Genomic DNA, 26,774 nt, shown 5'->3' with positions numbered 1-26,774 from the left:
TGGCAAGCGGGCGGCGTGGCCGGAGCTGAGCGGAGTCCTTCCAGGGAGTGACTGCTGGCCTGTGAGCCCCACGCGCGACGACCCGCCCCCACCACGGGGGTTCTAGACGCGTGCAAGAAGAAACCACATTGTTTGGATCTAATGGATGGGGCCACCAGATTTCGCTTCCCCTCTCCGCCTATGAAGCGGTGCTTTTCGGCCTGCCTCAGGGGCGGAGAAGGGCAATAAACCGCTGTCACTGCAGCCTCCCGGGAAATTAACCGGCGTCATTCCGAATTGGAACCTTCTTTTGGTTTTTAGCCGCGCCTATAATAGAAACAGCGCGGTAGCTCAGAACCTCCTCTCCGCCCCCTCCCAGCCGGGGTTTGACGGCCCGGCGTGGCAGCCAATGGGCGGCGGGGCGGACGCGCCGCTGCACCAATAAGCGACGGGGGCGGGCGGCCGGGCGGCCCGGCCAGGGAGGCTGCAGCCGAGCCATGCTGCTGTGCGCTGTGCTCTACCTCTGCGCCGCGCCGCTGGCGCACGGTGAGTGGGGCGCGGGTTCGAGCCCCGCAGCCGGCGGCACGGCGCAGTGCCCTGCTTTTTGCCATCTAAAGCCCAAGCGCCTCTTGGCATGAAGGGGGAGGTGCAAAATACCCCCCTCCCTTCCCCAGGCATCCCGGGTACCCCAGATTTTAATTGCCCCGGGGGTCCCCCAAGCCTGGGGTGGGGGGATGCAGCTGATCTCCGTCCCGGGAGGTGCGGGGTGCTGGCAGCTATGAAGCCACGCGCTGGGATGTCCCGGGAGAGGCGGGGGAGGCGCCCCCTTGACCCATTTTAGAGTTGGGGAAACTGAGGCACGGTGCTAGGACAGCTCCTGGGCGGGGGGGATGCAGGCCTGGGGGCTTCTGCTTTGTGCTGCAGGTGGCAGGGGGTATTAAAGCCCTCCTTGGGGGCATTGGGTGCCGGCTGGGGGTGGGGATTGAGCTGTGCCAAGTCTGCTCGGGCTCAGGAAGGGATTTCACCCCATGAGCAGACATGTGCATTGCAAAGGGGGGTGGGGGGGGCTGCTTTTCTCTATCACAGGGTCGTGGACCTCTTGAGCATCCGTTGACCGTGTCCGAAAAGCAGGACGCTGGCTGCTGTGCCCCCCCCCCAGCTTTCCCTGTGCCAGGTCTTCCCATATTGCAGAAGGGAAGACTGAGGCTAGCACACTGAATGGGTGCCCCACATCCCCCTGGGGCACGGGAGAGCTGGGCTGACCCCCTCTGGCTGGCCCCGTGCGACATGGCTGGAGTGTGCGACACACTCGGGGTTGGACGGCGTGGGTGCGACAGACTCCTGCTGCTGCTCTCAGGGGGCCTCTGGGCTTTCTTGGGGCTTCAGAGCCACTCGCGTGAAACCTCCTTTCCGCCTGGAGGTAGAGGCCGTATCCTGATGTCTGAAAGACCCCTGCCCGGGCCGGGGCGGTGGGAGATTCCCACGAGCGGTGGGATCTCTCTGCCAGGCTCTGCACGGCTGCCAGCGCAGCCTGGAGCTTTCCACCCACCTCTCATCAACAGACCCCTCGCTGCCAGCGCGCCTGGCTCCCAAAATAGTCCTGGAGGCAGGGAACATGGAGATATTAATTAGAGCACTTCACTGGCGGCATGTCAGGAGCCTCGTGCTTGCAACGCAGCTGGTGCATTCATGCCTGACCTGCTTCTTCCCGTGCAGGGTGCTGGGTTGCTTTGCACGGCCAGACACCTGCTAGCGGCCTCGTGCGGTGCCCACGCCTGGCTCTTCACCTGCCTCCTCGCGGGGGCTATTTGTGACCGCGGCGTGACACCTCTTGGATGTTTGCTTGCATGGACTTGGCACCGTTCTGGACAGGGAACTCAATGGGGCTTATCATACCCCCCTGGCTCAGCATGGCACGGAGCTGGGCTTGCATGAGATCCTCAGATAGCCTTGAAAAGGAGCCAGGGATCGAGCTGTTTGCCCAGGTGTCCTGGTCAAATTCCACCTAGCGTCGTTTCTGTTGTGTCTCCTGGTTGCTTCGGTTGCACGCCGTGCCCTTCTCTGCCTGCTGCGCGTTAAACCTCTACCACGTTCCACCCCAGACCTGGCTGCATCTCAGCGGCAGGTGGACTTCACCCTGTAGATATACCATGTATGGCTCCTCCAGCATGTCACCTTGTATATATATGTCATGTAGATCTCCTCCGGCATGTCACCCTGTATATGTATGTCTCCTCTGGCATGTCACCCTGTATTTATATCGTGTGCGTCTCCTCCGGCATGTCACCCTGTATATGTGTGTCTCCTCCAGCATGTTGCCCTGTATTTATACCGTGTGTGTCTCCTCCGGCATGTCACCCTGTATATGTGTGTCTCCAGCATGTTGCCCTGTATTTATACCGTGTGTGTCTCCTCCGGCATGTCACCCTGTATATGTGTGTCTCCTCTGACATGTCACCCTGTATTTATACCGTGTGTGTCTCCTCCAGCATGTCGCCCTGTATATATACCATGTACTTCTTCTCCAGCATGTCACCCTTTATTTATACCTGTGTCTCCTCCTGCATGTCACCCTGTATATGTATGTCATGTGTGTCTCCTCTGGCACATCACCCTGTATTTATACCATGTGTGTCTCCTCCGGCATTTCAACTTGTATATATACCATATATGTCTTCTCCGGCATCCCACTGGGTGAAACGCGCTGTAGAAATGGAGGATTGTATCTTCCCCACTGTCGCTTCCCCAGCTCTGCTGGGAAGAGTTATTTTACAGACACACAACAACGGGTTTGAAATCTTCCTTCCCAAAGGTGCTTTTCCATCCTCCTCCCTTTTTTTTTATGACCCTGCAGGTTTACGCATCCACGAATACTTATATTTCCAAGTGCTGAGTCCTGGAGACATCCGCTACATTTTCACAGCCACTCCGGCCAAGGATTTTGGAGGCGTTTTTGTAAGTCTTAACGATCAGTTGGTTATTGCATCTCCTGTTTCTGGGTTTGCTTTCGCTAACAGCATCAGGGCATCTGAACCTCTGTCCTGTTGTAGGTGGAGATCGGGTCTCCTGCCTGCTTCCCTTAGGAGAAGGCTGTATTTTGGCTATGAGTGCAGCAGCCTTGGATGTCCAACGCTATTAGAGGGGTCAGAGACCGACTTGCATTGTGTATACAGGATGCAGTGAGGGATTTAGGTGCAGCTACTCCAGGATCTCTGTGACCTGCTTCCCAGGTCTCAGAGAAACCACCATTCACACCCAGTCTGAGATGCACCAAAACCCTGAACTTTGCTGCCTGCTCTTGGTGTGTGGTCCTAAAAGCAGATCACGGTGTAAGAAACAGGATGGGGTAGAGCAGGGCAGGGTGGGAGGAGTGGGCAATGAACTTATTTCCCATGCACTATCCCTTGGGAGAGCTTTGAGAGAGGAAGAGTCTGGCTTGGAGCTGGTGGCCTGTCTGTTTAGTGTCGCCTTGGCACAGAAGCGACGGGAAGGTCTTTGTGCAAGTGTCTCGCCTCTCTGGCATTGCTGATGGATTTGGCTGACTTATAGCAACCTCCAGAGAGCGGCTGTCAGTCCTTTCCACGTGCTGCTTGGCAGGTTCCCCACCAAATGCCTCGTAAACATTAAACGTACAAGCATCCCAACAGTCCTTGCAAGTATATTTGTCCCACTTGATGGAAAGGGGAAACTGAGGCAGACACGGGGACTTGCCTGGGTCCACGCAGCAAAGGCAGGGATAAAAAACTCCGGAGTTAATGGCCAATGTTTGCTTTGCTGGGTCCTGAGTTTCTGGCTGCCAGGCGAGGACTCAGCTGCTGCCCTGGGGTTTCTGGATCTCTGTCAAGAGCAGAACAATGGGATGCAGCCACCTGCTGCCAGTTCTCAACCACGAGCAGGACATCCTGGTTGGAATGGGAGAAAAGTGCTTCTTTCTAGGTTCAAGAACAGGTTAGATAGGGCTTAGGGCCTGTTCACAATTGCTTTGCACCTTCTGTGCTCCTTAGCACCAATGCGAAGCAAATTTGCACACACACACGCTTGCACTGCTGTGGAAAGGAGGTACCAACCTGTAGCCCTGCACTGGTGTGCTGAACTGGCACGCAGTCCAGACTTCCCCCAGGGACAATTGGGGCTAGAGCTACTCTGATATAAATTAACCCGGCTTAGCTGCTGTGTGTCTGCTTCAATCCCAGAATAGCGGCTTGCTCAGTGCAAGGAGGTTATTACTACTCTTGGCGCTGATGTAATGCATTGGCCTACAAAAGTGATCGAAGTCGCCCTAGTGCTAATGTGCGAATGCCCAGGGAGCAGGCGTATGCGTGAGCCTGGGCTTGCTTGCACAAACACCCCCTGCTTCAAAATGCCTGCAGCAAGAGGATGCAGCAGGGAGCCCCTGAGACTGTCCCCGGGCAGCCAGGAGATGGTATGAGAGCCCTGGCCTGGGAGCCCATCCCCTTCTCTGCTGATTGCCATGGGACTGCTCCTTGCCTCAGTTTCCCCATTCGGACACAATACCAGTTTCCTCCCAGCGTGCAAATCAGTGAGTGTGCGGCTGGCTGCAGGCTGCAGCCGGGGGAGCCAGGAGGGGCCCGTGAAACACCTATCATGACTGCAGGGACTTAATACAGATGCTGGAGACCTGTTAGCTATGCATCTCCCCGAGGCCAGCATGGGCCGCTCCCTGGTCATACACCAGGCTTTTTTGGGGGAGGAGCGGGGCATCTTCCAGCTGCAGCCGCCCCAGCAGAAACCCTCTACCTCTGCCCTCTCTCCTGGCACGGGGCATTTCCTCCCAGAACACGAGGTACGAGCAGATCCACCTGGTGCCGGCCGACCCCCCCGAAGCCTGCGGGGAGCTCAGCAATGGCGTCTTCATCCAGGACCAGATCGCCCTGGTGGAACGGGGGTAAGACCGGGCACGGGGGTATTTACGGTGTGATCGTGGCAGTAGTCCGGCGAGCGGGTTGCGCAAGGAAATGTGCTGCATCTCGGGGCTCTTGCGTGCAGAGACAGCTGGACACGGGCATCCTTGCCGTGCTCGGCCAGCCAAGGCTGGGTTGCAGGGAGCGCGCGGGTGGGTGTCACGGCGTGGGGAGGCCACGGTCAAAGCATGTGGACGCTGCTATTCTGGAAGGAGCGTGCTGGATCTGATAGCTTGGGGGCTGCAGCAGTAGGCGGCAAAGGCCGTGGCTCCAGAGAGGCATTGGAGCCTGCCCCTGGACTCGCGCTGAAAGCTGCCGTTGGTGAACTCGGTTGCACATGGCTGCCTCGCCGTCGTAGCGGCCGGGGGGGTAGCCTTTTGCCCTGCCAAGAAGTCAGGCTTGCCAGTCCCTCCCTGGTCCTGCCACCAAACCCCAGTTCTCAGAGCAGAGCCCTCCAGGGTGGGGGCAGGCTCCTAGCCCAGCTCTTGCAAGGTGAGGATGGGCCCTGGCATCACCGGGGTTGTGTGTGTGGGGTGGGGGTATTTCTCGTTGCAGGGGCTGCTCATTCCTGTCGAAGACACGGGTGGTCCAGGAGCACGGCGGGCGGGCGGTGATCATCGCCGACAACGCCTACGACAACGACAGCTTCTACGTTGAGATGATCCAGGACAGCACCCAGCGCACCGCCGACATCCCCGCTCTCTTCCTGCTCGGCAGGGATGGGTGGGTGCCCGCGTCTCCTTCCCTTCCTCGCAGCATGGGGAGAGGGCTGTGCCCCCCTGCAGCCAGTCTTGCCACTCCCCCACCCAGTAGATACCCCAGGCAATGGAGACAGGAGTCCTCTGTTTGTCTGCAGACCTGGTCATAGCAGAGATTACAGCCTATAGACCCCGGTCTGGGTCCTTGGAGGACTTAGCTAGAGCTGGGGAGCACACGTCAGCTGCCCTATGGTCAGCCCTTGCTGCCTGGATTCATTCAGTCGCTATGGCGGGTCTCCCAGTGGCCTTCTGCATTGCAGTCTGCCCCCTCCCAATGATGGGCCTAGCCCCAATTGCCAGGGAAGTCTCTCTAGGGAAGGGCTGAGTGATTTCCACCCTCTCAAGGGTCAAGAAAGCTGCTGGGCCCCTGCCCAGACCAGACCTCAGTGCGGTCCAGGGGTGGTTTGCTCTGGACCTGCTTCTTCTGGCCAGTCCCAGGGCACATCCAGCTCTGAGCCCCCCACTTTGCTGACTCCCACCGTTCGTGGGCATCTCCGTGACAGCTCTGTCTCCCTAGGTACATGATCCGGCGCTCCTTGGAGCAGCACGGCTTGCCCTGGGCCATCATCTCCATCCCCGTTAATGTCTCCAGCATCCCCACGTATGAAATGATGCAGCCGCCCTGGACCTTCTGGTAGCACGTTGTGATGGATCCTGAGGTCGTGGGTGCAGGGACCCCATCCCACCGCGAGCTCCCTGCGCATAGGGGGCTTCCTTGGGACTTATCAACCTGGTGCCTTCGGCTGCAGCTTGCATCCAACTAAATTCCAGCCCTTTGGAGGTGCAGCGGGACCTGGATCACCCACTGCCCCAATGCCAGATGCCTTTTGGGGGGTGTTTTCTCGGTTAGGGGGCGACTGGCCCAGACTGCGGCATCAGGGCTGCCAAAGCTCGCATCGCTGCTGCCATGAGCCATAGCATTGCAAATGGGTGCTGCAGACACCAAGCCCCATGACTCATGTCAGCATTGCCCCATGCTGCCAGGAGGCACCAGAAGGCCTGTGGTTTATCCTGGCCTGGAGGATCCAGCCGGCGAGCTGGGTCGATGCGGAGGGGCTGGGGCAGCGAGGACGCAGCCCTGCACGGGGTTTGTCCCCCGAGGGGAGAGCTCTCGCTGCAACCACGTCTTAGTGCAAAGTGCTCCCAGCAAGCTTAGGTGAGCGGCTTGCCCAGAACTGGACTTGCATCAAAGGACCAGGGCTCCTGCCGGTTGAGGTAAGACAGCACCAAGGGCCTGGGGAGGGTCACAGGGGCTAAATTTACCCCCTTTGCCAGCCCACTGATGCCATGGAAATGCCCCTGCTTACACCTAACCTCCATGAAGCTGGAAGAGATAGACACAGTGTGGTCCAGACCCCTCCAGGGTGCACAGAGGAGCATCGGACCACCCTGCAAGCTGCTTTGCATGCCCAGCCCTGCCCCCTCATGCCCTGCACCCACTGCTTCTGTCCTCTGGATCCTTTTCAGCCCAGGACTTGGCCTCCCCTCTGCAGCAGGCTGAGCTTTAGGCACGCTGCTCACTTCTGCACCAGCCCTGTCCCAGGGGCTCCCTGCATCCTGCAGGTCCAGGAGCTTCCAGCCTCCGTAGCTGCCGGCTCCATCACTCATTAAAGGAGCCCTGGCTTCATCTCCTTGGCAGGACACACCATCACTGCTGTGCCCTTGTCACAGTCCCGCTCCTCTCCTGCACCGTGGACATCCTCAGCTTGGTCTGTCCCCATCCGTGAGCCTCTGAATGGCTGTGACATTATCCGAAGCTGCACTGGATAATCCAAAGGGTCCCTTTCCCAGGGCTGAGCAGGGCTTTCCAGACCAGAAGCAGCCAAGCCAGCTCGTCTCCAACAGGAGCCTTCACCCTCCACCCTGTTTCTTGCATCCCACCTGGGTGAGATTTGCTGCTCGGCCATGGCTGGCGAGAGGGGTGGCACCTACACGGCACGCTCCCACCACCTCTGTCCAGGCACGCGGCCTCTGAGCTCTGGTGAGACTGCACAGCCGACCCTGCAATGGCCTCGCCGGACCCTGGCTCCTTGGTGTGGGCCGAGGTGATGGAGGGCAGGGAGCCCTTGGCATGTTTCGTCGAAGGGCCTGGTGCTCCCCGGTCCTTACGGCGGTTTGTGGGCTCCTGGCTCCCACTACCAGTTTCCATACCCGGGGAAGCATCTCTGGCTGTGGCTTGGCTGGACAGTGAATTTTGGAGCTGGGATGGGGGGGATTTTGATGCCTTTTGCTGCTGCCTCCCTGCTCCCATGTTGAGGTGGTTCTGATCCAGGGTCCTGGTTTGGGCCTAGCAATAATTTGAACCTCCAAGGCTGGAGGTTGCATGGAAAGGACTTTGCAGAGCACTGTGCCAGGCTGGGTGGGTGGGTGTGGGAAAGGATGGGAAGATCTGAGCCTATTCCCTGCCTACGGCCCCTTTTCCCTTCAGCTCCCAGACCCCAGTCTGGGGTGAGATACAAGGGGGATGATGCACCTTCTAGCATGGGGAGGCTGGAAGCAAGTATGGGGGAGAAAGGGGTCCTTGGTGCCCACCCCTCCTCTGCTGGGACCTGACCCAGGTATTGCACAGCTCCAGAGGCTGCTGCAAGGTCGTGCCGCCTGGACTTTGCACGCAGCATCCTGTCACCAGGCAGTGCGGGGTGGGGAAGGGGCCGAGAGCCTGACCTGCGCTCTGCAACTCCCAGAGCAGCATCAGGGCCAAGGGACCGCGATCTGGGGGAGCAGGAATTCCCCTCCGCAAGGACCAAGAGCCATCCCCAGGACGCCCCCCGCTCAGAGGTATCAGCGACCAACTAGCGTCGGCCTCTCGTGCCAAGCCGAGGTCGCCGGGGCATTTGTTCTGCATCGTTTGTACCAGAAACCTCTTTTCTAATGAATGTATTAAAGGTGTCAGCTGTGCAGTCTCACGTGCCTGGCATTTCCATCTCCTTGGCATATAACAGCGCTAGTGTGGGGGACTTGTGAGCTGGGAGGGGTCCCCACCTCCAGCCCCGTTAGGGTCCTCTCTGCTCCTGTGCACGAGCACGTATGGGTCAGGGAGCTCCAAGGAGCATCCGGGCAGGCTCTATGAGACTTCTCCCACAGAGCATCAGTGTCCTATAGGGGGAAAAAAGCCATCCCCCACTCAGCATCAGATTTGTGGGTGAAAAAACAAGGGAAACAGCATCCAGCTGGCTCAACCTCCCCTCTCAGAGCATATTTGTATGGTGAGCTCTAAAAATATCCCCCCCTCCATCCTTTCCTCTCATCCTGGGAGCAAACAGATGTAGGATACAATCTGAGGAGCAAGGGTTGGAGCCAGTGGAGTGAATTTAGTGCTGAGCCCAGCTCTTCACCCCTGAAGCTGGTCACTTGGGGGCATGGGGCACTAGAAGGGGAGGCAGTGGTGGTACCTGGTGTTTAGCCCCCGCCGACATCCTTGTGACCGGCCTGCAGGGCTGCTGAAATGACTCAGTCACTGGCAGCCTTGCACTGGGTTTGGACATGCCCTGGGAGAGACCAGGAGTCGAGTTGTAAACCCAGGCTGGCTCAGGGCCCCTCATTCCCTCCTGCCTGCACTGTTTTGGGCAGCAAAGAGAAAACCCCATCACCTTGAGCACTTCGTTACCTCTACTGCCACCTCTCCAGCCCACACACAGCCCCCCCCTCCTCCCAAGCTCCCTTCCTTACATTGCAACAAGGCAGCAGGCCCGGGGAGCCGTTCTTCATCTCGCTTTATTGAGGACAGATGGGCACCGCAGGAAGACAGGCAGGGTGGTGCTAGCACGCTGCTGGGCCATCTCACCGGAGTACGAGTGACATGGCCAGGGAGCACCCCACATCTTGCATGGCACAAACCAAGACAGATCAAACAACGCCACGGTGCCCAGGAGCTAATGAGAGCATACGTGGTGCAGCCCATCCACGGGCTTAGTCTGCTGCCAGTGCACAGCAAGTCTCTCTCTAATCATGCATCCTGGGTACATGGACACTACACAAAGGGACAACGCCGCAGACAGCAGCTTCACGACACGCATCACGGGGGCGGCACACAGGCCGGGGAGGGGTCTCGCTATGTGGGCATGTGTACAGAGCCGGTCCGTACAGCGAGGCACTGCCAGCCAGGGATGAGAGAGCAGAGTGGGGCGAGACGACTTACAGCCGCGTGGAGCACGCACAGGGGAGAATGATGGCACCGAAAGGAAAAGCCTTGGCAGCACTGGAAGCCACCGGCAGGGAGTAAGGCTGGAGGGTGGGGTCAGCGCTTTGCCCTTGCAAAACCACACTGCTCTGTCCCGACTGAGACCCCTTGAGCCGCCTGCTCCCAAGAGCTGGCCAGCAGTTGTGGGCTTGCACGTGGGAGGCTGGATCCACACGTATCCTGAATCCCTGCCCCGGCTGCTGCAGGACCAGGCAGCTAAAGGGGCATCGGCCCCCCCACAAAGCGAGACCTTCTCTCCCCTGCAGACCAAGGGCTCACGGGGAGTAATTGGAGAAGTGTAGCAGGGACAGGCAGCCAAGGGCACCTCCATAGCAGGCCAAAGTCCTGGTAACAAGATCCCCTTAGCAGGAGCCTGGTCTCAGGGCCTAAAAGGGAAGGAGCCCAGTCAGACATGGGGCTGCTCAAGTTGCAGAGATACCCATTGGCACAGGGCCGAGGCCTGAGCACCAGGAAGTGAAACTCAGTAACGTGGCTGGATGATGCATGCCGCAGCCTGGCCAAAGGAACAAACAGAGGGGGATCAGCTTAAGTGACCCATCTGAGCGGGATTTGCAAGCACATTATTCTCCAGCCAAGCCATCCCAGGGACACAGCGCCTTTGTCCCCATCGTGGCAGCTCCTCATTCTCAAAGAGCCTTTCCCAGAGCCCCCAGGGCTGGGATCTTGCTCTTTAGTTCCTCGCATCAGCTTGGTTCCTGGAAGACGACCGTGCTCAAGCCACATTTTGGAGCCCACACAAGCCACCCCAGTAACAGTCAGCTCAGGCTGCACCCCTGAGCCAGCCAGCACAGTGGGAATTAGCACCATTTCAAACAAAAGGTATTGCTGTATTGATTCAAGCAAGAGCAAAACGCTGCCTGGCACAGCTGGAAGCAGGTGGAGATCAAGCAAGCTCTGCTCTTGCTAGTGCCCACATCAGCTCAGAGTTGCTTCTGGGGAAGCTAGTCCAGATTCACACCCTGTGACGCAGAGCACAACCCGGCCCGAGATCTGCAGAGCATCAAGTACAGGGTCAGAGCAACAGGAGTTCAGAGCAAACGTCACCTCTGCACACCCAGGGAAGGCAGCAGAAAGAGCCCCAATGATCTGGATAGGGGCTGGCCCAGCCTGGGGCAGGGGAAAGCCAAAGTGCCCTAAAGCAACCGCACTTCCTCAAGGCCTGGTATAGCAGGAGCCCAGTGGGGGCCAGAAAAAGGTGGGTCTGGTTCTGTGCCGGTCAGCATCTATCTCAATGTAATGGGAGGGGGGGAGGTGAAGAGGCAGCTGGTCCCAATTTGCTAGTGCCAGCTGTATCAGAGCGGTGGAGCCAGCCGGCAGGTAGAGCAGCGGTGAGGCCAAGCATCCTATGCAGACAGGGAAGGACCAAGCTTGGCTCCTTAGTCCCTTGGGTCAGGGGAGAGGGGTGGAGGATACAGGAGGCACCCCGTGTCCTACCTCCATTGCTTGGGGTTGGATCAGGTCCAGCCAGGGGAGGTCTGTGCTTGCAAAACCGGGAGGCCAGGACTTAGCAGTGGGCTAGGCCCTGCCCTACACCCCAGCCCCAAGGGGCCCTGATTTTGATGGCAGACACCATCTGCAGCTTGTTTCCTACCCAAAAAGCCTAACCCCCGGGGACACCCGGAGAGCGGCTGAAGCCCTGCCGTGCCCAGCAACTCCCACAGGGGCTCTCACCCTGAGGTGGGGGTCACCAGCGTGAGCACAGAGCAGGAAGCAGGGGGATCAGAGCCCAGGAGCAGAGACATCCTTGCCCCCTGGCCTGCATCACCAAGCTACTTAACCTGTCCCTTGCCGGTGCCCCGACCATCAGCCCCCCGAGTGCTGCAGAGCTGGCGTGGCTGTGTACAGACTTTAGCAGCCTCACATCCTCCCGCCCCACCCAGCAAGGCAAGGGAAGCACCATCCTGCACCCATTGCACACAGAGATGGAGCTAATTGCCCATGCATGTGAGGGGAGGCCATGGCTGGTCCTAGCAGGCAGTCACCTCCACCGCTCTGCATACATCAGTCTCCACAAGGTTAAACCTCTTTCCCCACCCACCCCTGCCCAGACATTTGGTCCCTGCCTCCCTAGTTGTCAGATTATCATTGCATCTAATAGCAGCTGCTTCTCACTGGATGAGGCCATGTGCGAGGCCCTGCCCCAGTGTGTGGTGCTGTGTGTGCACCAGCGCAGGGGTCCCCCCGCCTGCCCCACACACGGCTGTGATGCTCACGAGAACGTGCCAGGCGCTGCAGCGATAGCTGCAGGACACTCGCTACCTGTCCAGTGCATCACGGAGCAGCGGGGCTGATGGACCAGAGGCATATGCACCCACAGCCCAGCCCTGCCTGACCATTCGTCCCTCCCACCCCGCCACGACACCAGCAATGGGCAGTGCCAAGGTGTGCTCCCCCCGCCATGCATTCCCGGCCTGCTGGGAGCCCAAGGAGCCCCATGCCCCCCAGGCCCAGGATCAAACATCCGTCATCTCATCCTCCAGCTCCGCGTCGTCCGTCTCGCCCTCCAGCTCCTCGTCCTCCTCCGATGTCACGTCAGGGTCTTCGGCTTGCGCCAGACACCTGGGGCACGAGCAGGTGAACAGGTAGTTTTCCCTGCATGGGGTGGGAGGAGAAAGGAAGCAATGTCACAGGCAGCACTAAGAGCTTCCAACTCAAGACAGGGGGCTCCTGCCTCTCCTAAGAGCCGAGAGGAGCCCAGAGAGCACGGCCAGCCCCGACTCCATGCAGCATGTGCATGCCCACACGTGCCCATCCTGCTTGAGCACTGTGTGCATGCCGCAGAGGGGTCATAGTGCATGCACATGTACCAGAGGGCTGCATGCGCATGAGCACACCCCCTGCACACTCATCCTCTTGCCCGTCAGGCTGACAGCAAAGGGATCACACACCACACCAACCATCCTCTCCCTGTCTGGACACAGCGCTGCTGCCACACTGCATCCCCACTGCTGGCACAGCTGTGGCAACAGCTGTCCTGCAACACAGACAGGCCTGGAGAGGTGACGGCAGCAGTGGGAAACTCTGCCCCCAGGACGGAGATGGCATGGAACAACTCCAGGTTGGTCTCAAATGGCTTTCCCCAGTGCCATGGCCAGCATGGCTGGGGGGGAAGAGGAATGTGTGCACATGTGTATATGCTAAAACCCACTCTGCTTGGCTGGACTGAAGGGCACATGGCTAGAAGATGCAGTTGCATATAAAAAAAGGGTGAGCTGGTGGACCGTGGAAGAGGCAAGGAAGCAGACAGGCATTGCAGGCCTTGCAGCCTGCAGGAATCCCCCCACCCCTCCCCATGGCTGCTTCTACCCCGGGGTTTTCTTCCCTGGCGGATGCCTGGCCCTACCGGAGTATCTTGTGTCGGCTGTGCCTGCTCCGATCCCGCTGGCAGCACTCCAAGTAGCTAATGCAGATTTCCTGTGAAAGCAAGGGAGAGGCAGCCCCAGCTGAGACATGTCCCATCAAATAAACCCCTGGTCCTGGAAAGAGAGGGTAAGGGGGCAGGAGGTTTTTTCCAGGACAAACCCAGCCATTCCCTCTGGACAAGGCACCGAGAGAAGACAGAGCCCAGCAGGGCTTTCTGTGAGGGGGCAGGACTGCAATCTGTGGGCCCTTGAGCCCTTGTTTTAGTGGGATCAGTCTTCCTGGGAGCCAGAGACAACCACCGCATCCAGCTAGGTCCAGCGACCCCAAGAAAGGGAGCGGCTGTATGTTTATCACGGCTACGAGCACGCTCCAGGCTGGAGGGCCTGAGTCAGATCTGCACTGCCTCAACATCCCGGGGCCTGACCCTGGAAATCTCCCCAAGCAGAGGCTGTGGAGAGGGAGGCTGGGCACGGTGAGTGGGCTGCATCAGGGGACCCTCGGGGTCTCTTCCAGGCCCAGCAGTGCCCAGAGAGTCAAAGAGAACTGCTGAACACCCTTGTTTCCTCAGCAAGGGTCCCCCCAGGCCAGCGACCCTGGATGCGGGCGCTGGGTGGGGACTCGAGAGACCAGGGAATCGGTCCTCAGCTCTGATGCTGACTCCCTGTTGGACCCTGGGCAAGTCACTTCAACTCTACCTCAGTTTCCCCACCTGAACAGAATGGGCATCACCTCAGGTGGGTCCCCTGGGAGGAGTGGCGCGGGGGTCGGCCCTCACCTCTCCCGCCTTGATGTCCTCCAGGGCTGTGAGGTGGAGGAGGAAGTTGTTGTCCGGGAAGGAGGTCTCGGCATTGGGGATGCAGCTGTGGTTACCTGCCGCAAGGAGGACACGGACACAGGAGGAGAAGAGTTAAGAGACAACTGAGGCAGGCACTGTAGGGGCAGTGCCAGGGGTGCCCCATACTGCCCCGTCCCCACAGCCCACATGCGCTGAGCCTGGGCACACAGGAGACGGCAAGTCCAAGCTCTTGGTCTGTGCCATCTGCCGAGCGTGCCCACACCACTGCCAAGCCCTACTGTGTGGGTGAGGGGGACGCTGCCTGCTAAGACCTGGGCCACCCCACCCTCCCTTGCACTCACAGAGCTACCAGATGGCCGGCAGGCAAGAAATGGCGTCCGTCCCTTCCACATGGATGCAAAGCTGGGGGCAAGAGGCCTTGGATGCTGAGAGCGTTGCTCTGAACCAGGGATACTTAGTCCATGGCTTCAGAGCTACATACGGCTCCAGCCGGCAGCCCCTGAGTCACCCGTGGGTGCTGCGGGTTTCTCTTTGGAGCTGGGGGTGTGCAGGTTGTAGGGGCACCCTGGTTACTGGAGACAGCTCACCCAGCTCCGGGAGGGTCTGAACCCTGCCTAGGCTCCCCACACAGAGCTGAATGGGATCAGAAAAGATGGGGAACACATTCCCCTCCTAAACCCCGGCTGCTTTCTCTACCACAACCCTCTCCACCCTCCTCGCTGCACCCCAGCCATGTTCACCCCCTTTTCCCCCAGAGACGGGATAATTTCTCCTGATTCCCTGAAGAGCCCGCTATGTGCTGCCCCCTCCAGAGCTCTGCAACCCCAGGTTGCCTTCTCACCAACACCGCACATCCTCCCTGGATGCATCCTGGGGCTATTCAATGCCATTTTTTCTCACACAAGCTGCCACAAGCCCGTCCCCAGCTTAGACCTAAAACAGCATCCTCAGCACATTACATCTGCCCCTTGGCTCTCTGGGTCCCAAGGGACGTCCTGTCCCCGAGGCACCTGGCATACATCAGGCCCCGAGAGAAAGACGACGCTTTGGAGCCCTCGTTAGCTTGAGGTCCCCGATTTGTCCCTGCGGGGTCATTTCTAAAGCACTAGGTCACGTGCGATGGGCAGCAGGTGAAAGGCTGCAAGACCCTACCCGGATCATGGATGGCAGCTCACAAACACTGAGGGTTGGTGTAGCAGGTTGTCAGTTCGTATAACAGTCTTTATTTCCCTGGGGAGCAAATTTGCCCCACATAACACAACTTGAACATCAATCAGCAACCAAACACAAACAATGAAGGGTTAACTCACACCCCGCCGTCTTTCCCAGATCCCAAAAGAGTATCCTAGCTCTCAATGCTGTAGTCTCTAGCCATGCAGCCTTCCCTCTCTCTAGCTTTCTTCCCCGGGAGCTTTTAACTTCCTCTGGGCCAGCCAATTATCCCGTTAGCTGGCCCAGTCCTCCTAGGCAGGCCTGTAATCACTATCTTATCCCCTGCAGCCGGGCTGCAGCCCCTGAGACCTGCAGCCTGTTGCAGGTAGTTTGTAGGGCTGGAAGTATCAGAGAGTTAGTTTGCAAACAGCAGCCTCTGAAGAACATCCCAGATACCAGCACAGGTACTTGGATATGAGGAGGCAGATCAGACTGAGGCCAGCCCAGCCAAAGGGCATCTCTAAAACACCCAAATACAGTCAGCTCTCGCTGATCCGAACCCCACGGGACTGCCCCCTACTCCTGTATGCAAACATCCACGCACATGAGCCTTTCGTATTATAAACTAGCACCGAGAAAGAGGAACAGAACAATGCAGACCCCTTCCAATAATAACTACATGACCAACCCAGCTGGCTGGTGTCTTTGCACGCACCTCCCCACTCACACACCTGCGGGCATGCACTTGTGTATGTTCCCGGTGACTAGGCTGGGCGTTTACATGGGCTTAGGAACAAAGTGCAGCCCAGCCAGGGTCTGCTATGGTTGAAAGCAATTAGCTCAGCCAGGGACATGGGCAGCACTGACCCCTCCCCTGTCCTGGTACTTACAGCAGCTCTGCAGCACGTACAGCCCTGATCCCTCGCAGTTCAGGAAGTCCCCGGTCTCTGCAGCAGAAAGGGGTTGTGATGGCACTGACAGCATCCCCCCAGGCAAAGCACGGGCACGGGGCTTCACCATGACACCTGGCACCACTGGGCTTGGAGACCAGAGAGCAGGCCCAGCACTTGGACCACCAGGTGGGATGACCCAGAGAACAACAGGCAACCCAGAAGGCTCCTGGCCCCCTCTGCACCCACAACATGGCATCCAGTGTAGCCCATCAACAGCGCTGGTCCATGCAGCTCATGGTGGGGACCTCACCCCTCAAGAGGTCCCCCCTGGGAAGGAGGCCAGGAACCCCAACCAGCAGCCACTACCTTTCTCGATGTCCTTATAGAGCTGGTCTATGAAGGCGTCCAGCTGCTTTCTCTCTTGTAGGGGCAGCTCCAGCGCATCACAGCCATGGACCCACTGACTCAGGGAGCTGGGGAAAACCGAACAAAGCATGGCTCTGCTTCCAGAGGTCTGTGCGTAGGAAGGCCACAAAGCCAAGAGCATGGCATGTGCCGTGAACACACGCATCCTTGACAGCACAGGAAGGGATCATGCCCAGCGGCCTGGATTTTAGCCTTCGCTCGCCTTCTTCAGCACAGACCCCACTCAAAGGCCAAGCACCTCCTGCTTCCAGGGCTCAAAGGATTAAACCTTCCACCAGTGCCAAGCCGCAAGCTTTGAGGCGGTTCTCACCTCCAGGAAGGGTTTGGATGCGAGCCCCAGCCCAGGTTACGGGATGAAGGGTCTTTCAAAGAACCCCAGAGACGCTGAGGGTCTCTTCCCCCTTTTCTATCGGACGTTGGGGCCCGGGATAATTTCTCCTGATTCCCTGAAGAGCCCTCTAAGTACTGCCCCCTCCAGAGCTCTGCAACCCCAGGTTGCCTTCTCACCAACACTGCACATCCTCCCCGGATGCAACAGGCCTGTCATGGCCTACCTGGTCCCGATGCCTTGGCCGTTGGTGCCTACCAGGGCAAAGAGTGACTGAAACCCTTTAGGAGTAAACCACTGTTGGAAAGAGAGACAGACACATGCACCAGGTGAGGCAAGCTGCAAGACCGCTGCCCCCTCGTATGCTACATGCGGTCACTGGCGTTCGGTGGGGGACTGAGGGAGGAGGCCTAGGAACCGTTCACCGATGCTGTTGGGGCCGTTAACAAGGGGTCTTGGCTCCTCTGGGACCTAGTTTCATCATCCTGCCATGGAGGCCTGGATACCACAGGGAGAAGGAAATCCCTGGGAGAGGACTTACCCTGGGGAAACTGAGGCATGGAGCATCACAGCCTCATTTCCAACAGGGTCTCCAGCAGCAAGAAAGGGTCTTTGGATGCCTAGCCAGCCTAGGTGTAAATTCCTCCAGCAATGAGAAGCTATTCCTCCGTCTCCTGGGGTCAGGAGAGCACTCATACTTGGCCTATATGTCTCCCCTTCTCCCTGCCCATTGCTCTCTGTCTGCCCCGCTGGCCTTCCCTAGACAAGTTCTCCCCATTTCCAGCATTTGCAACCGTCTGGGATCGACTGACTGGCTGGTGCCCACCCAGCCCTGGTCTCTCCAGGTCCCGTTGTCGCCAAGGCAGATGCCCATCTTGCTGCATTGCGGCAAGTTGCCTTTGCAACCACAGGGAGGGGGGGATGCCGAGTGTGTCCCACGTAGGGGCAGGGCAGGATGATACCTCTGTGACTCCTCCCCTGAATAATTTGTCCCTTTAGGGCTCTGGCCCCTGCCCTGATTGAGGCAAGGCAGCGATGGGCTCTCGGGGGGATTCTCCCTTCTCCTTGCAGCCGGGAAGGAGGGGAGCAGAGCATGGTGCTTGTGGAGCACAGGCTGGTGGGGGGCTGAGGGACAAGGGCAGTGAAGGGGCTGTCCCTGCTCTGGGACCCCAAGGGCTCTGCAAAGAGAAGCTCCCCACTCACCCTGCCGAGACGCTCCTCATACAGGGCTTCTGCAAAGAGCGGCCGCAGGAGCTCCAGCTGGCCCTGGGGGGGGGCAAAGCACGGTCAGGGCAGGGAGGAAGCCCAAAGGCTCTAAGGAAGGGTCCCTTGTCCCACTGCCCCTCCCCACCGGGCTGCCTGGTCTGAGCCCCCCACCCTAGGCCAAGAGCCATCCAAACCCACTTTTGCTGGGTAGGATGCTCTGAGGGTACCAGGCCATGGTGTTGTTGGGTACCAGACCATGCTTTTGCTGGCCAGCTGGCCCGCTCCCAGCTGTCCTGGTCTTCCCATAGCAGGTCAGCACAGGTGAAGCGTGGACCAGCCTCCTGCCACAGGGCGTATGTACTACCCAGCATAACAACCACAACAGCCTGCTATACCCCAAGCAGAACAGGTGTTTTCTCCTGGACATCTACTGCTAGAGGCTTGTGCTTCATTGGGGGGCTGCTGTCCCCCAGCACTGGCCTAATACCGAACCATGGTGTTGGTGCAGCATGCTTGCACACGTGAGATCTTTAATGGCAATGGGAGAGAAACTCTGGGATCCTCACAAGTTGCCCTCACGCAGCAGGGCTGGGAGGAGCCTCTTGCCGGCAAGTTTCTGGGTCCAGAGGTATTCAACCTCTATCCCATGGGTCAGATCTGGCTCACAGAGGTGTCATTTAGCCTGTGGGGCTCCCCACCGGTCCTGAAATGTAGCAGGGGTGGGGGTGGACTGACCCCACACAACAACCCTTGCACCTGTAAGGTCAGAAGTTTGGGCACAGTGCCCTCATCCATGCTCCTGCCCGGGGCAGGGAGTGATGCTGCGTGACCTCCTGAGGTCTCCCACTCCCACAGCCCCATTTATCTAGGATCCCATTCCCCTGAAGGCCCCAAGCACTGAGGGAAAGCACAGCCCTGACCTTAAATTTGTCCCCCAAGAGTTTGTGGATGATCTCCTCCTCTTCGTTGGCCGTTTTGCTGCAGAACTGGGAAAAAAGCTTTATCCACCAGTCCTTGTCCTTGGCCTGAAAGCAAATGGCAGAGATTCACAGTCCAGCCCTTCCCTTGCTGGGGGTATGGGGGTGTTAGGATGGGTTGGGAGAGGTGGGATGGAAGTGATCCAGGGAGCAGGAGATGCAGATCTGTGGGCAACCCTGACCCGAATGCTGCCATTTCTACAGGGATGTTTTACTCCGGGATTAAGAGAGCACGTGCAAGAGAAAGAAGGGGAGGAAGGATGGTGTGGAGATCCAGGTTCAAGTGCCACTGTCCCCATGTGACCCTGGGCAAGCCACTGTGTGCCTCAGTTTCTCCACCTACAGAACAAGGACTTTTGAGGGGTGCTGCGAGGAGATCTGGGCCAGACATTCAATCCACAGCAACGGGACTATTCAAGAAACTGGGCAAAGGCAGCTGGAGGAAGGGAAGTCAAGAGGGTACAATAACACTAGCTCATTGCAACGCCAGGACAACAGCTTCGGTTCTGGGCAAATTTGGCCACCCTTTGCAAGGCAGAGGGGAGCCACCAACAAGGCAGCACTTTGCCCCTCTATGCTTCTGCAACACAAGGGAGTTCAAACTCATGGATGCCAGCATTGGATAGTTCAGAGGCTGCTGAGCACAGCCTGGCACCTCTGGAAAGATGCCCTGAGCGTGAAGGACACGTCTCATGAAAGCCATCAGAAAGATGCATCCACCCCAGAAAAGTCTTGGACTGTCAGCTCAGGGAACTTGCAGGCATGAAGGAGATCGGGGTTCAAATCCTAAGTCGAAACCATGAAGAGCAGGGACCTGAACCAGGGTCTTGCTCAACCCGGGTGCACGTCCACAGCAACAGGCTGCTCTACAGCGAGTCTCATCCCAACCAGAGCTCTGTCCAGACTAATCTACCCCCACAGCAGCTTCAGCATTTTCAGTGAACCAGCATTTTCTGACGCCAAGCTCTTTCATCGAAAATATCTCCAACCAACCAGGCCCTTGTCTGCCGCCCGTTTTCTCTGCACATAACAGTTGTGGAGATATAATGCAAGCATTGCACCTCATTAACAAGAACGACCTGTCATTCCTGCCCCGGTTGGCAAGCCGCATTGTTAACAGAGAAAAGAGAAAGGAGATATAAAAGTGCACCTCGGCGCACAAGCAGAGGAACGCACCTGTTTGACTGTAGCCACCATCCTTGCCATCAGCATGATGCTTGAAGTCTCTGGAGGATAATGGATGTTTCTGTAGGGGAAGGGAGAGATGGAGAGACAGATGAGCCGAGATGTCCTGGTGCCGAAAGGAAAAGCTTGATCTCCAGAAGGAGACAAAGGACCCCCACACCCCCCACCCATTTGTGCTCATGCATTACAGTGACCCAGCCATCCCAAAGATGGGCTGAACCTAATTCAGATATAACAGGTTTAGCAGGAGAACATGCCGAGTCCCTTCCCCTCCTATCCCGTCTCTGTCTTGTCTATTTAGTCTGTAACATCTTTATTTTCTGCCACACGTCCACGCAGCACCCAGAGTCCAGTTCTGACAGGAGACTGGGAGCAACAAAGGGCAACAGAGAAGGCCGTTGTCTGCGGTGCTTCAGAGAGGGCTGATCCTGTCTGGAGCAGGCGCTGGACTAGCTGTGACCTCCCAAGGGCCCTGCATTTCTAACAAATTTGGCAAGTCCTTGTTGGCTGATGGTAAAGGATGTGACTGGAGTGCAAGACATGGGGTTAGGTGCCACCTTTCCCTCCGCCCTGTGCCTCAATTCTTTTGCTTGGAGTCGGGCAATCCTCCACCCTCTGCCTCACAGGGCCGACATGACGCTCACCGTGGAAGCCCATGCACGGCCGTAGAGAGCTGCTGTGTCTAACAGATGCCCTACGGCTCCCCGTGGAGGGGATCAGGCCTCCTCCACCCTATGTGTCAGCCTCTGTAGACCTGACAAGGACTCTCCTTCAGCTCCAGCAGTACAGGCTTGGGGATATGGGGAGCAGAGTTGTCCCACGGCCACCATGAGGCAGGACAGTGACACTAAGGAGAGCAGAGGTGGCCAGGGGCGTCTTACATCATTACTGCATCGACCGTGGTGGTTGTGGCCCAGCTGTATCCAAGCACCCCTCTCCAAACCCTCCTAGCCCCACTCTTCCCAGGGCAGCCCTGCTCTCTGCTCCATAGTTGTGCCCCTACCTCCAGGCCTCCTGCAGCTTGTTGAGGGGATGCATGGGGTCCTCCCTGGATGGCCCAAGGCACAGGACCTGGTGGTACTGCTCCAAGGCAGACTGCCTGCACGCAGCGCTGCAGTACGTCACCTGAGGAGCAACGGAGATAATGACCCACGGTCCCCAGCAGAAGAGGGTCACGGGCTGTTCTTAAAGGCCAGCTATTTCTGGGGAGGTAGCTGTGGCAGGAAGGAGGGGTGTAAGGAGGGGATCCCTAGGAACAGCTGTGCCTCAGGCCTGTCCAGCTCCCCTTCATGCAGTGATTCTCAATCGGGGTGCCAGGACACTCCGGGGTGCTTTGAGATCCTTGCAAGGAGGGAGTCACACACACCATGTTAGCACTGTTAGGTGCACAAACATGATTCACAAGGTCAACCCAGAGACTTCATCTAGGAATCCAGTGTTCAAAAACCACGGTGCCCTGTTGTGGTCTTCCCAACTTCTTTGAACCAAAAATGGGATGGGCAAAATATGGCCTGCAGGTTGGATCCAGCCTGCCAAGGGATCTATCCAGCTCATGGCAAGTCCCTTGGACCTGTCCAGCTTTGGCATGGGGGGCAGCCCGGGCCACGGTGCTTGTGCCTGGTCCCACTACCCACAGGTGCATGGTGGGGCAGTGGCCAGACTCGGCTTCCCGACAGCCCCCGTGGCAGCAGCTCACTGCCTGGCTGCCACTGCCTGTCTCCATCTCCGCTGCCAGCCCCACTGCCTGGGCACCCTGACCCATCCACCGTGCTGGGGGTGCTGGATGGAGCAGGTGGGCAGGCAGGGTTTCCCGGGCATCATCCGGGCAGATGCAATGGGGCCTCAGGCAAGCGGGGAGGGACATCCAGGAGCAGGATGAGCGGGTCGGGGCCAGGATTGCAAGGGGGTGACAGTGCAGGACTAGGGCCATGATCCACTCCTTGCACACCCCTGCAATGGGCACCGGGCCAGGTCAGCACCCCCTACTCCCCGGCCTACAACAGCTCACCAAAACTCCTGAAGTGGCCCTCCAGCCCAAATCATTGCCCGTCCCTGCTCCAGGATTTTTCGCTAGTCAAAAAATGAGTGAAAACCAAGAGCCGGCATTTTCCAAGGGGGCCTCGAGTCTATCCAAGGGGATCTTGAGGCTAAAAAGGTTGAAAACCACTGCTCTAGTGCAAAGCATCAAGCCTGGAAGAGCAGGGGCAGCAAAAGCACCAAGGGGAATCCTCCCTCGGACAGAAGCTGAAGGCTGCTACGCTGCAGAGGGGGAAGTATCCCTAGGCTAAATGACCCAGCAGGGTCCTGTCCAGCCAGCTGCTCTCTCCATCAGGAACTTAATGCGCCCCCCTGAGAAAGCCTGTGAGGTTTCCAGTGCTTTACCTGGCACTGCGGGCACTGCTGATGCAAGTCTTTCCGGATGCCGCACTGGTCCGGGTGAGGCAGCACCTGGTAGCTCTTCCCCAGCAGCCTCTGCGCGTTCTCCTCTGCCGTCTCCAGGGCCCGCAGGCAGTGATCGCAGGCTGGGGGAGAGAGGACAGACCCAGCGGGTCTAGAAAGGAGAGTCCACGAGACCCCCAGCTGGTACAAACCAGCCTGGCTCCAGTAACTGCAGCGGAGACATCCTGATTGACAATAGCTTGGAGTCTGGTCTGCGAACCCACTGGGCACAAAACATCCCAGCCCTTCCTGCCCCACGCCTCATCCGACCCTCCAGGTCACCCGGCTCCTGGCTGCATCCGTGTCGTGGCCCTAATACCGATGTGTTCAGAAATATCCCCGCACACAGAGCCCCGGCTCTCCCAGGCTGCCGACTTCTCTGCCCACCTTCTTGGTACTTTCTTTTCACTGCAGATCTGAGCTGGAAACCCTTTTTGCCCCAGTGGAAAGCCCCAGCTGTCTCTTCTCATCCGCTCTCACTGTTGTTTAACCTTGCAAAGCATTCAGGGGCTGCTGGGACAAAAGGCGCCTTGCACAGCCACACCGTGCACCACAACAGGGTTCACTAACAGCAGCACCCAGACCAGTGAGGGGTCAACCTTTTTGGTAGGCATGCCATCACTTAGCCACACACCCTCTGCAAGTGCCACTCCGATCCTCTGCCCCTGCCTCATCTGCTGATTTTTCTGCTCCCTGCCCTATCTGCTGCTCTGCTTTCTGCTCCCCACCCCAGTCTGCCACATGCCATGCACTGAGGCCACCTGTGCCACACGCTGGCCACCCCGACCCAGATGGACCAAAGCAACGCTGACTCCCAGCTTCTTTGAGCAGTGATTTAATCCAGCTTTCAAATCACATCTGGGTTCCTGGGATCAGCATTTTCTCTCTTCTGGTCAGCGGTCCAAGGCCAGAGCTTGGAAACGCTCCCTACTCTGGAAAGCACTTGCATGGGTCCGGCTGGGGTGGAGGCAAAGGAAGGCCAGGAGAGATCAAATCTCAACGTCACGTCTTCCTAGCAATCACCTTGCTCTTTCCATCCCTCCCTTGATTTCCAAAATGATTTGGAGGAGACGTATCATAACCCGCAATAGCTACGGAGAGAGGGTTTACACCCCCTCGAAGCTCGGGTGTACGAATGGCATAAAAGCAATTATTTTCAGCATGGACATCCGTCTTTACTGCACGAATCCTGCCCTGAGCAGGAAGGTGGACTTGCTGAATGCCTGAGGTCCCTTCCAGCCCTACCATTGCTCTTTTAAACTACCAGCACCTTGCTTAATCTGGACCCAAGGCTGAACACGGCCATGTGCAGCCTTCTAGCCCTGACGTGGCCTGTAGGCCAACAGGAAAATATACTTAAGGCTAAATATAAGCAAGAGGACTTTCGCCCACAGGCAAGACTAAGGCACAGTCATATCTGGGTCCCTGCTTCCTTCCCTGGCTGCATCACCCCGCTCAGCAAATGGTCCTGGGGGGGGTTCAAGTCCAGGAGCATCCTCACCTTTGTAGTTGTACCACGCGTTCCAGAGGAACTGGGAAGACACCACGGGCTTCTCCATGAAGATCGTTTCCCCTTTATGGATGTTCCTGGTGGCAAATAAGCCCTTGCCCTTTGGATGGAGACACAAGAGGCAGAAGATATCACTTTGTGGGAGTGCCCAGGGCAGCTGTCCCATTGCTCCGGCTTTCTCCAGGCCCCAGGGACCCTACTGCCATAGGTCCCCATGCCCGCAGCACCGAGGTCTGGTACCCTCAGAGCATCCTACCCACTGCAACCAGCCCCACTATCATCTCGCTCTAAGGCCAGTGCCTGCCCTGAGCTAAACCCCCCGATCCCAAACCTGCGGGGCTTAAAATCCGGCCCCAAATGTGGCTCCAATCCCTGAACAACTCGACCCCGAAGTCCACATCAAACATCCTGCTGACCCCAGGAAGGCCAGGCTCTGCCCTCCCTGGTGCCAGATGGGCTCTTTCACCCACAAAGACCACAATGTATTTTGCAAGTGAATTATAAAGGCTTGTTCGGTGCACCCCTAGGATGCAGGGACCTGCAGGATGGGATACGGCACTGGGCAGACGAGGCCCCTCCACCAATATTTCAATACATAGAGGATGAAACTTGGGGAACCGCACACCCCAGTGTGCAAACTCCTCCCAGATTTTCCCTCTGTCTGCAAAAAAGGTCTAGGATTATCGTCACTGCAAGGGGTTTGTTCTTTTCTTTCATGTTATCGATGGGGATGCTCCAAGCCGAGGTTCCCTCCTACGCCCAGCAGGAATTCAGCTCGCAGGACCTTCCACCCCACCCAGACAGGGTGTAAAACGGGGTTGATGCTCCCCTTCCCTGGTGCAAAGCCATGCACAGGTACTTATGCAGCACAGCGCGGATGCAAAGGATCGGACCCCCCACAGCTTCCCAGCTCTTGCAATGTTTGCTGGCCCCTGGGCTGAGAGCAGCAACCCAAATTCATCTCTGACCCGGTATCAGAGCCCACAACCCCCCTGCCAACACGCTTTGCTATTGCACCGCAGCCCTGACCCCCCCTGCGTCCACATCTGGGCTTCATCCTCCCCGCAAATACATGCACAGCTGCAGGAGCGGGACCCCCAGCTCTGCCGAGCTCCAGCGAGGGTGCGGGGAAGGGGGGGAGAAGGGCAAAGGAGGCACCCCAAGCCCTGGGGAGATGCGGGCTGTGGTTGCACCCACCAGGAAAGCTCCCAGCTCCCCGTTAGGGAGATGCCAGGGGCAGGGAAAGCGGGGCGCGCCGCATGGGAAGCAGGGAGGGGGTTGCAAGAGCAGGAGTGAGACCGGCAGCCTGCAGCCAGCGCAGGGGTGGGGAGGCCGGGCTCACCTTGACATTGTTAATGAACCGCACTTCCACCACGGCCCGGGCTCGACCGGCTGGATCCACACAAAAGGAGAACATGTCACCCATGGACGCAGCCATCTTGAGCCTGCAACCTCCCAACTCTGACCTGCTGGGGAAGCAGGAAATCCTACCCCCTTCCTCCTCCTCCTCTTCCTCCTCCTCTTCCTCCCTCTGAGCCCCAGGCAATGCAAGCTGGGATGCATGGAGGGCCAGGGTGCTCCCTCCCCTGCAAGGACTGACTGCAGGCAGCTGCAAGGAGGGCCTGGCCCTGGCACGACATGCAGGAGAAGTGGAGAGGGGGGGTTGCAGCCCCAGCTGCTGCGGGCTGCAGGCCAGCAGCCCGGGGCACCTTCCTCTGCAGCCCCCGGGCGAGCACCTGCGGGTTGTTTGACACCTGCATTAACGGGAGCCGGGTTTAAAGGGGAATCAGTGAGGTGCACTAGACCCCAGCTCTTGCTTAGCATTTGCTCACTCACTCTTTATATCTATCTATCTATCTATCTATCTATCTATCTATCTATCTATCGATCTATGTACATGGATATTATAGATAGATAGATATAGATATACAGATATATAAAGCATATATATAACATATATAAAACTATTATATTTGCATAGATCATTATTATATGTGCGTATATATAAGTATATATTATATAAGTTATTGATGTGCTTTAAATATATATACAGGGGTGTAGGTTGTCGCCAGGTTGGTCTAAGGACATAGGCAGACATAGGCAGGTTCATAGGGTGAATCTGATCTCTTTTATTAGACCAATTTAAATAGCTGGAAAATAATTATTAAGCAAGCTTTCGGGTTAAAAAAGCCTTCGTCAGGCTGAGGAAGTTTCAGCAGTTTATTCTTTATTTATTGATATTATTGATATTCTTAAATATATATATATACACATATACACGTGTGTGTATATATATCTGTATGTATGTATGTATGTGTGTGTGCAAGTGTGTATATGTGCGCACATGTACATGTGTGTATATGTGTGTGTATGTGTGTGTGCAAGTGTGTATATGTGCGCACATGTACATGTGTGTATATGTGTGTGTGTATGTGTGTGTGCAAGTGTGTATATGTGCGCACATGTACATGTGTGTATATGTGTGTGTGTATGTGTGTGTGCAAGTGTGTATATGTGCGCACATGTACATGTGTGTATATGTGTGTGTATGTGTGTGTGCAAGTGTGTATATGTGCGCACATGTACATGTGTGTGTATGTGTGTGTGCAAGTGTGTATATGTGCGCACATGTACATGTG

At 57.5% G+C, this 26,774-nt stretch overlaps 2 protein-coding genes across 2 annotated transcripts; one reads left to right on the top strand and one right to left on the bottom strand.

Annotated features, from left to right (window-relative positions):
• Window positions 1–124: 124 nt before the first annotated feature.
• Window positions 125–8,565, top strand: PRADC1 (protease associated domain containing 1). Its single transcript, XM_006278246.4, has 5 exons — window positions 125–525; window positions 2,834–2,934; window positions 4,776–4,885; window positions 5,457–5,624; window positions 6,177–8,565. Exons 1-5 carry the CDS (start codon window positions 477–479, stop codon window positions 6,295–6,297), a joined length of 549 nt encoding a protein of 182 aa, XP_006278308.1. The 5' UTR covers window positions 125–476; the 3' UTR covers window positions 6,298–8,565.
• A 790-nt stretch (window positions 8,566–9,355) lies between these two features.
• SMYD5 (SMYD family member 5) lies at window positions 9,356–25,622 on the bottom strand. Its single transcript, XM_006278243.4, has 13 exons — window positions 25,478–25,622; window positions 24,127–24,235; window positions 22,569–22,708; window positions 21,190–21,311; window positions 20,178–20,247; window positions 18,945–19,049; window positions 18,022–18,084; window positions 17,045–17,115; window positions 16,431–16,537; window positions 16,062–16,118; window positions 13,999–14,093; window positions 13,204–13,274; window positions 9,356–12,452 (listed from the first exon to the last, which is right to left on the bottom strand). Exons 1-13 carry the CDS (start codon window positions 25,571–25,573, stop codon window positions 12,314–12,316), a joined length of 1,245 nt encoding a protein of 414 aa, XP_006278305.1. The 5' UTR covers window positions 25,574–25,622; the 3' UTR covers window positions 9,356–12,313.
• Between the last annotated feature and the right edge of the window lie 1,152 nt (window positions 25,623–26,774).

This window comes from Alligator mississippiensis, chromosome 2 (assembly GCF_030867095.1).
Source record: "Alligator mississippiensis isolate rAllMis1 chromosome 2, rAllMis1, whole genome shotgun sequence".
Taxonomy (NCBI): domain Eukaryota; kingdom Metazoa; phylum Chordata; order Crocodylia; family Alligatoridae; genus Alligator; species Alligator mississippiensis.
This window is presented reverse-complemented; position numbering and strand designations above follow the sequence as displayed.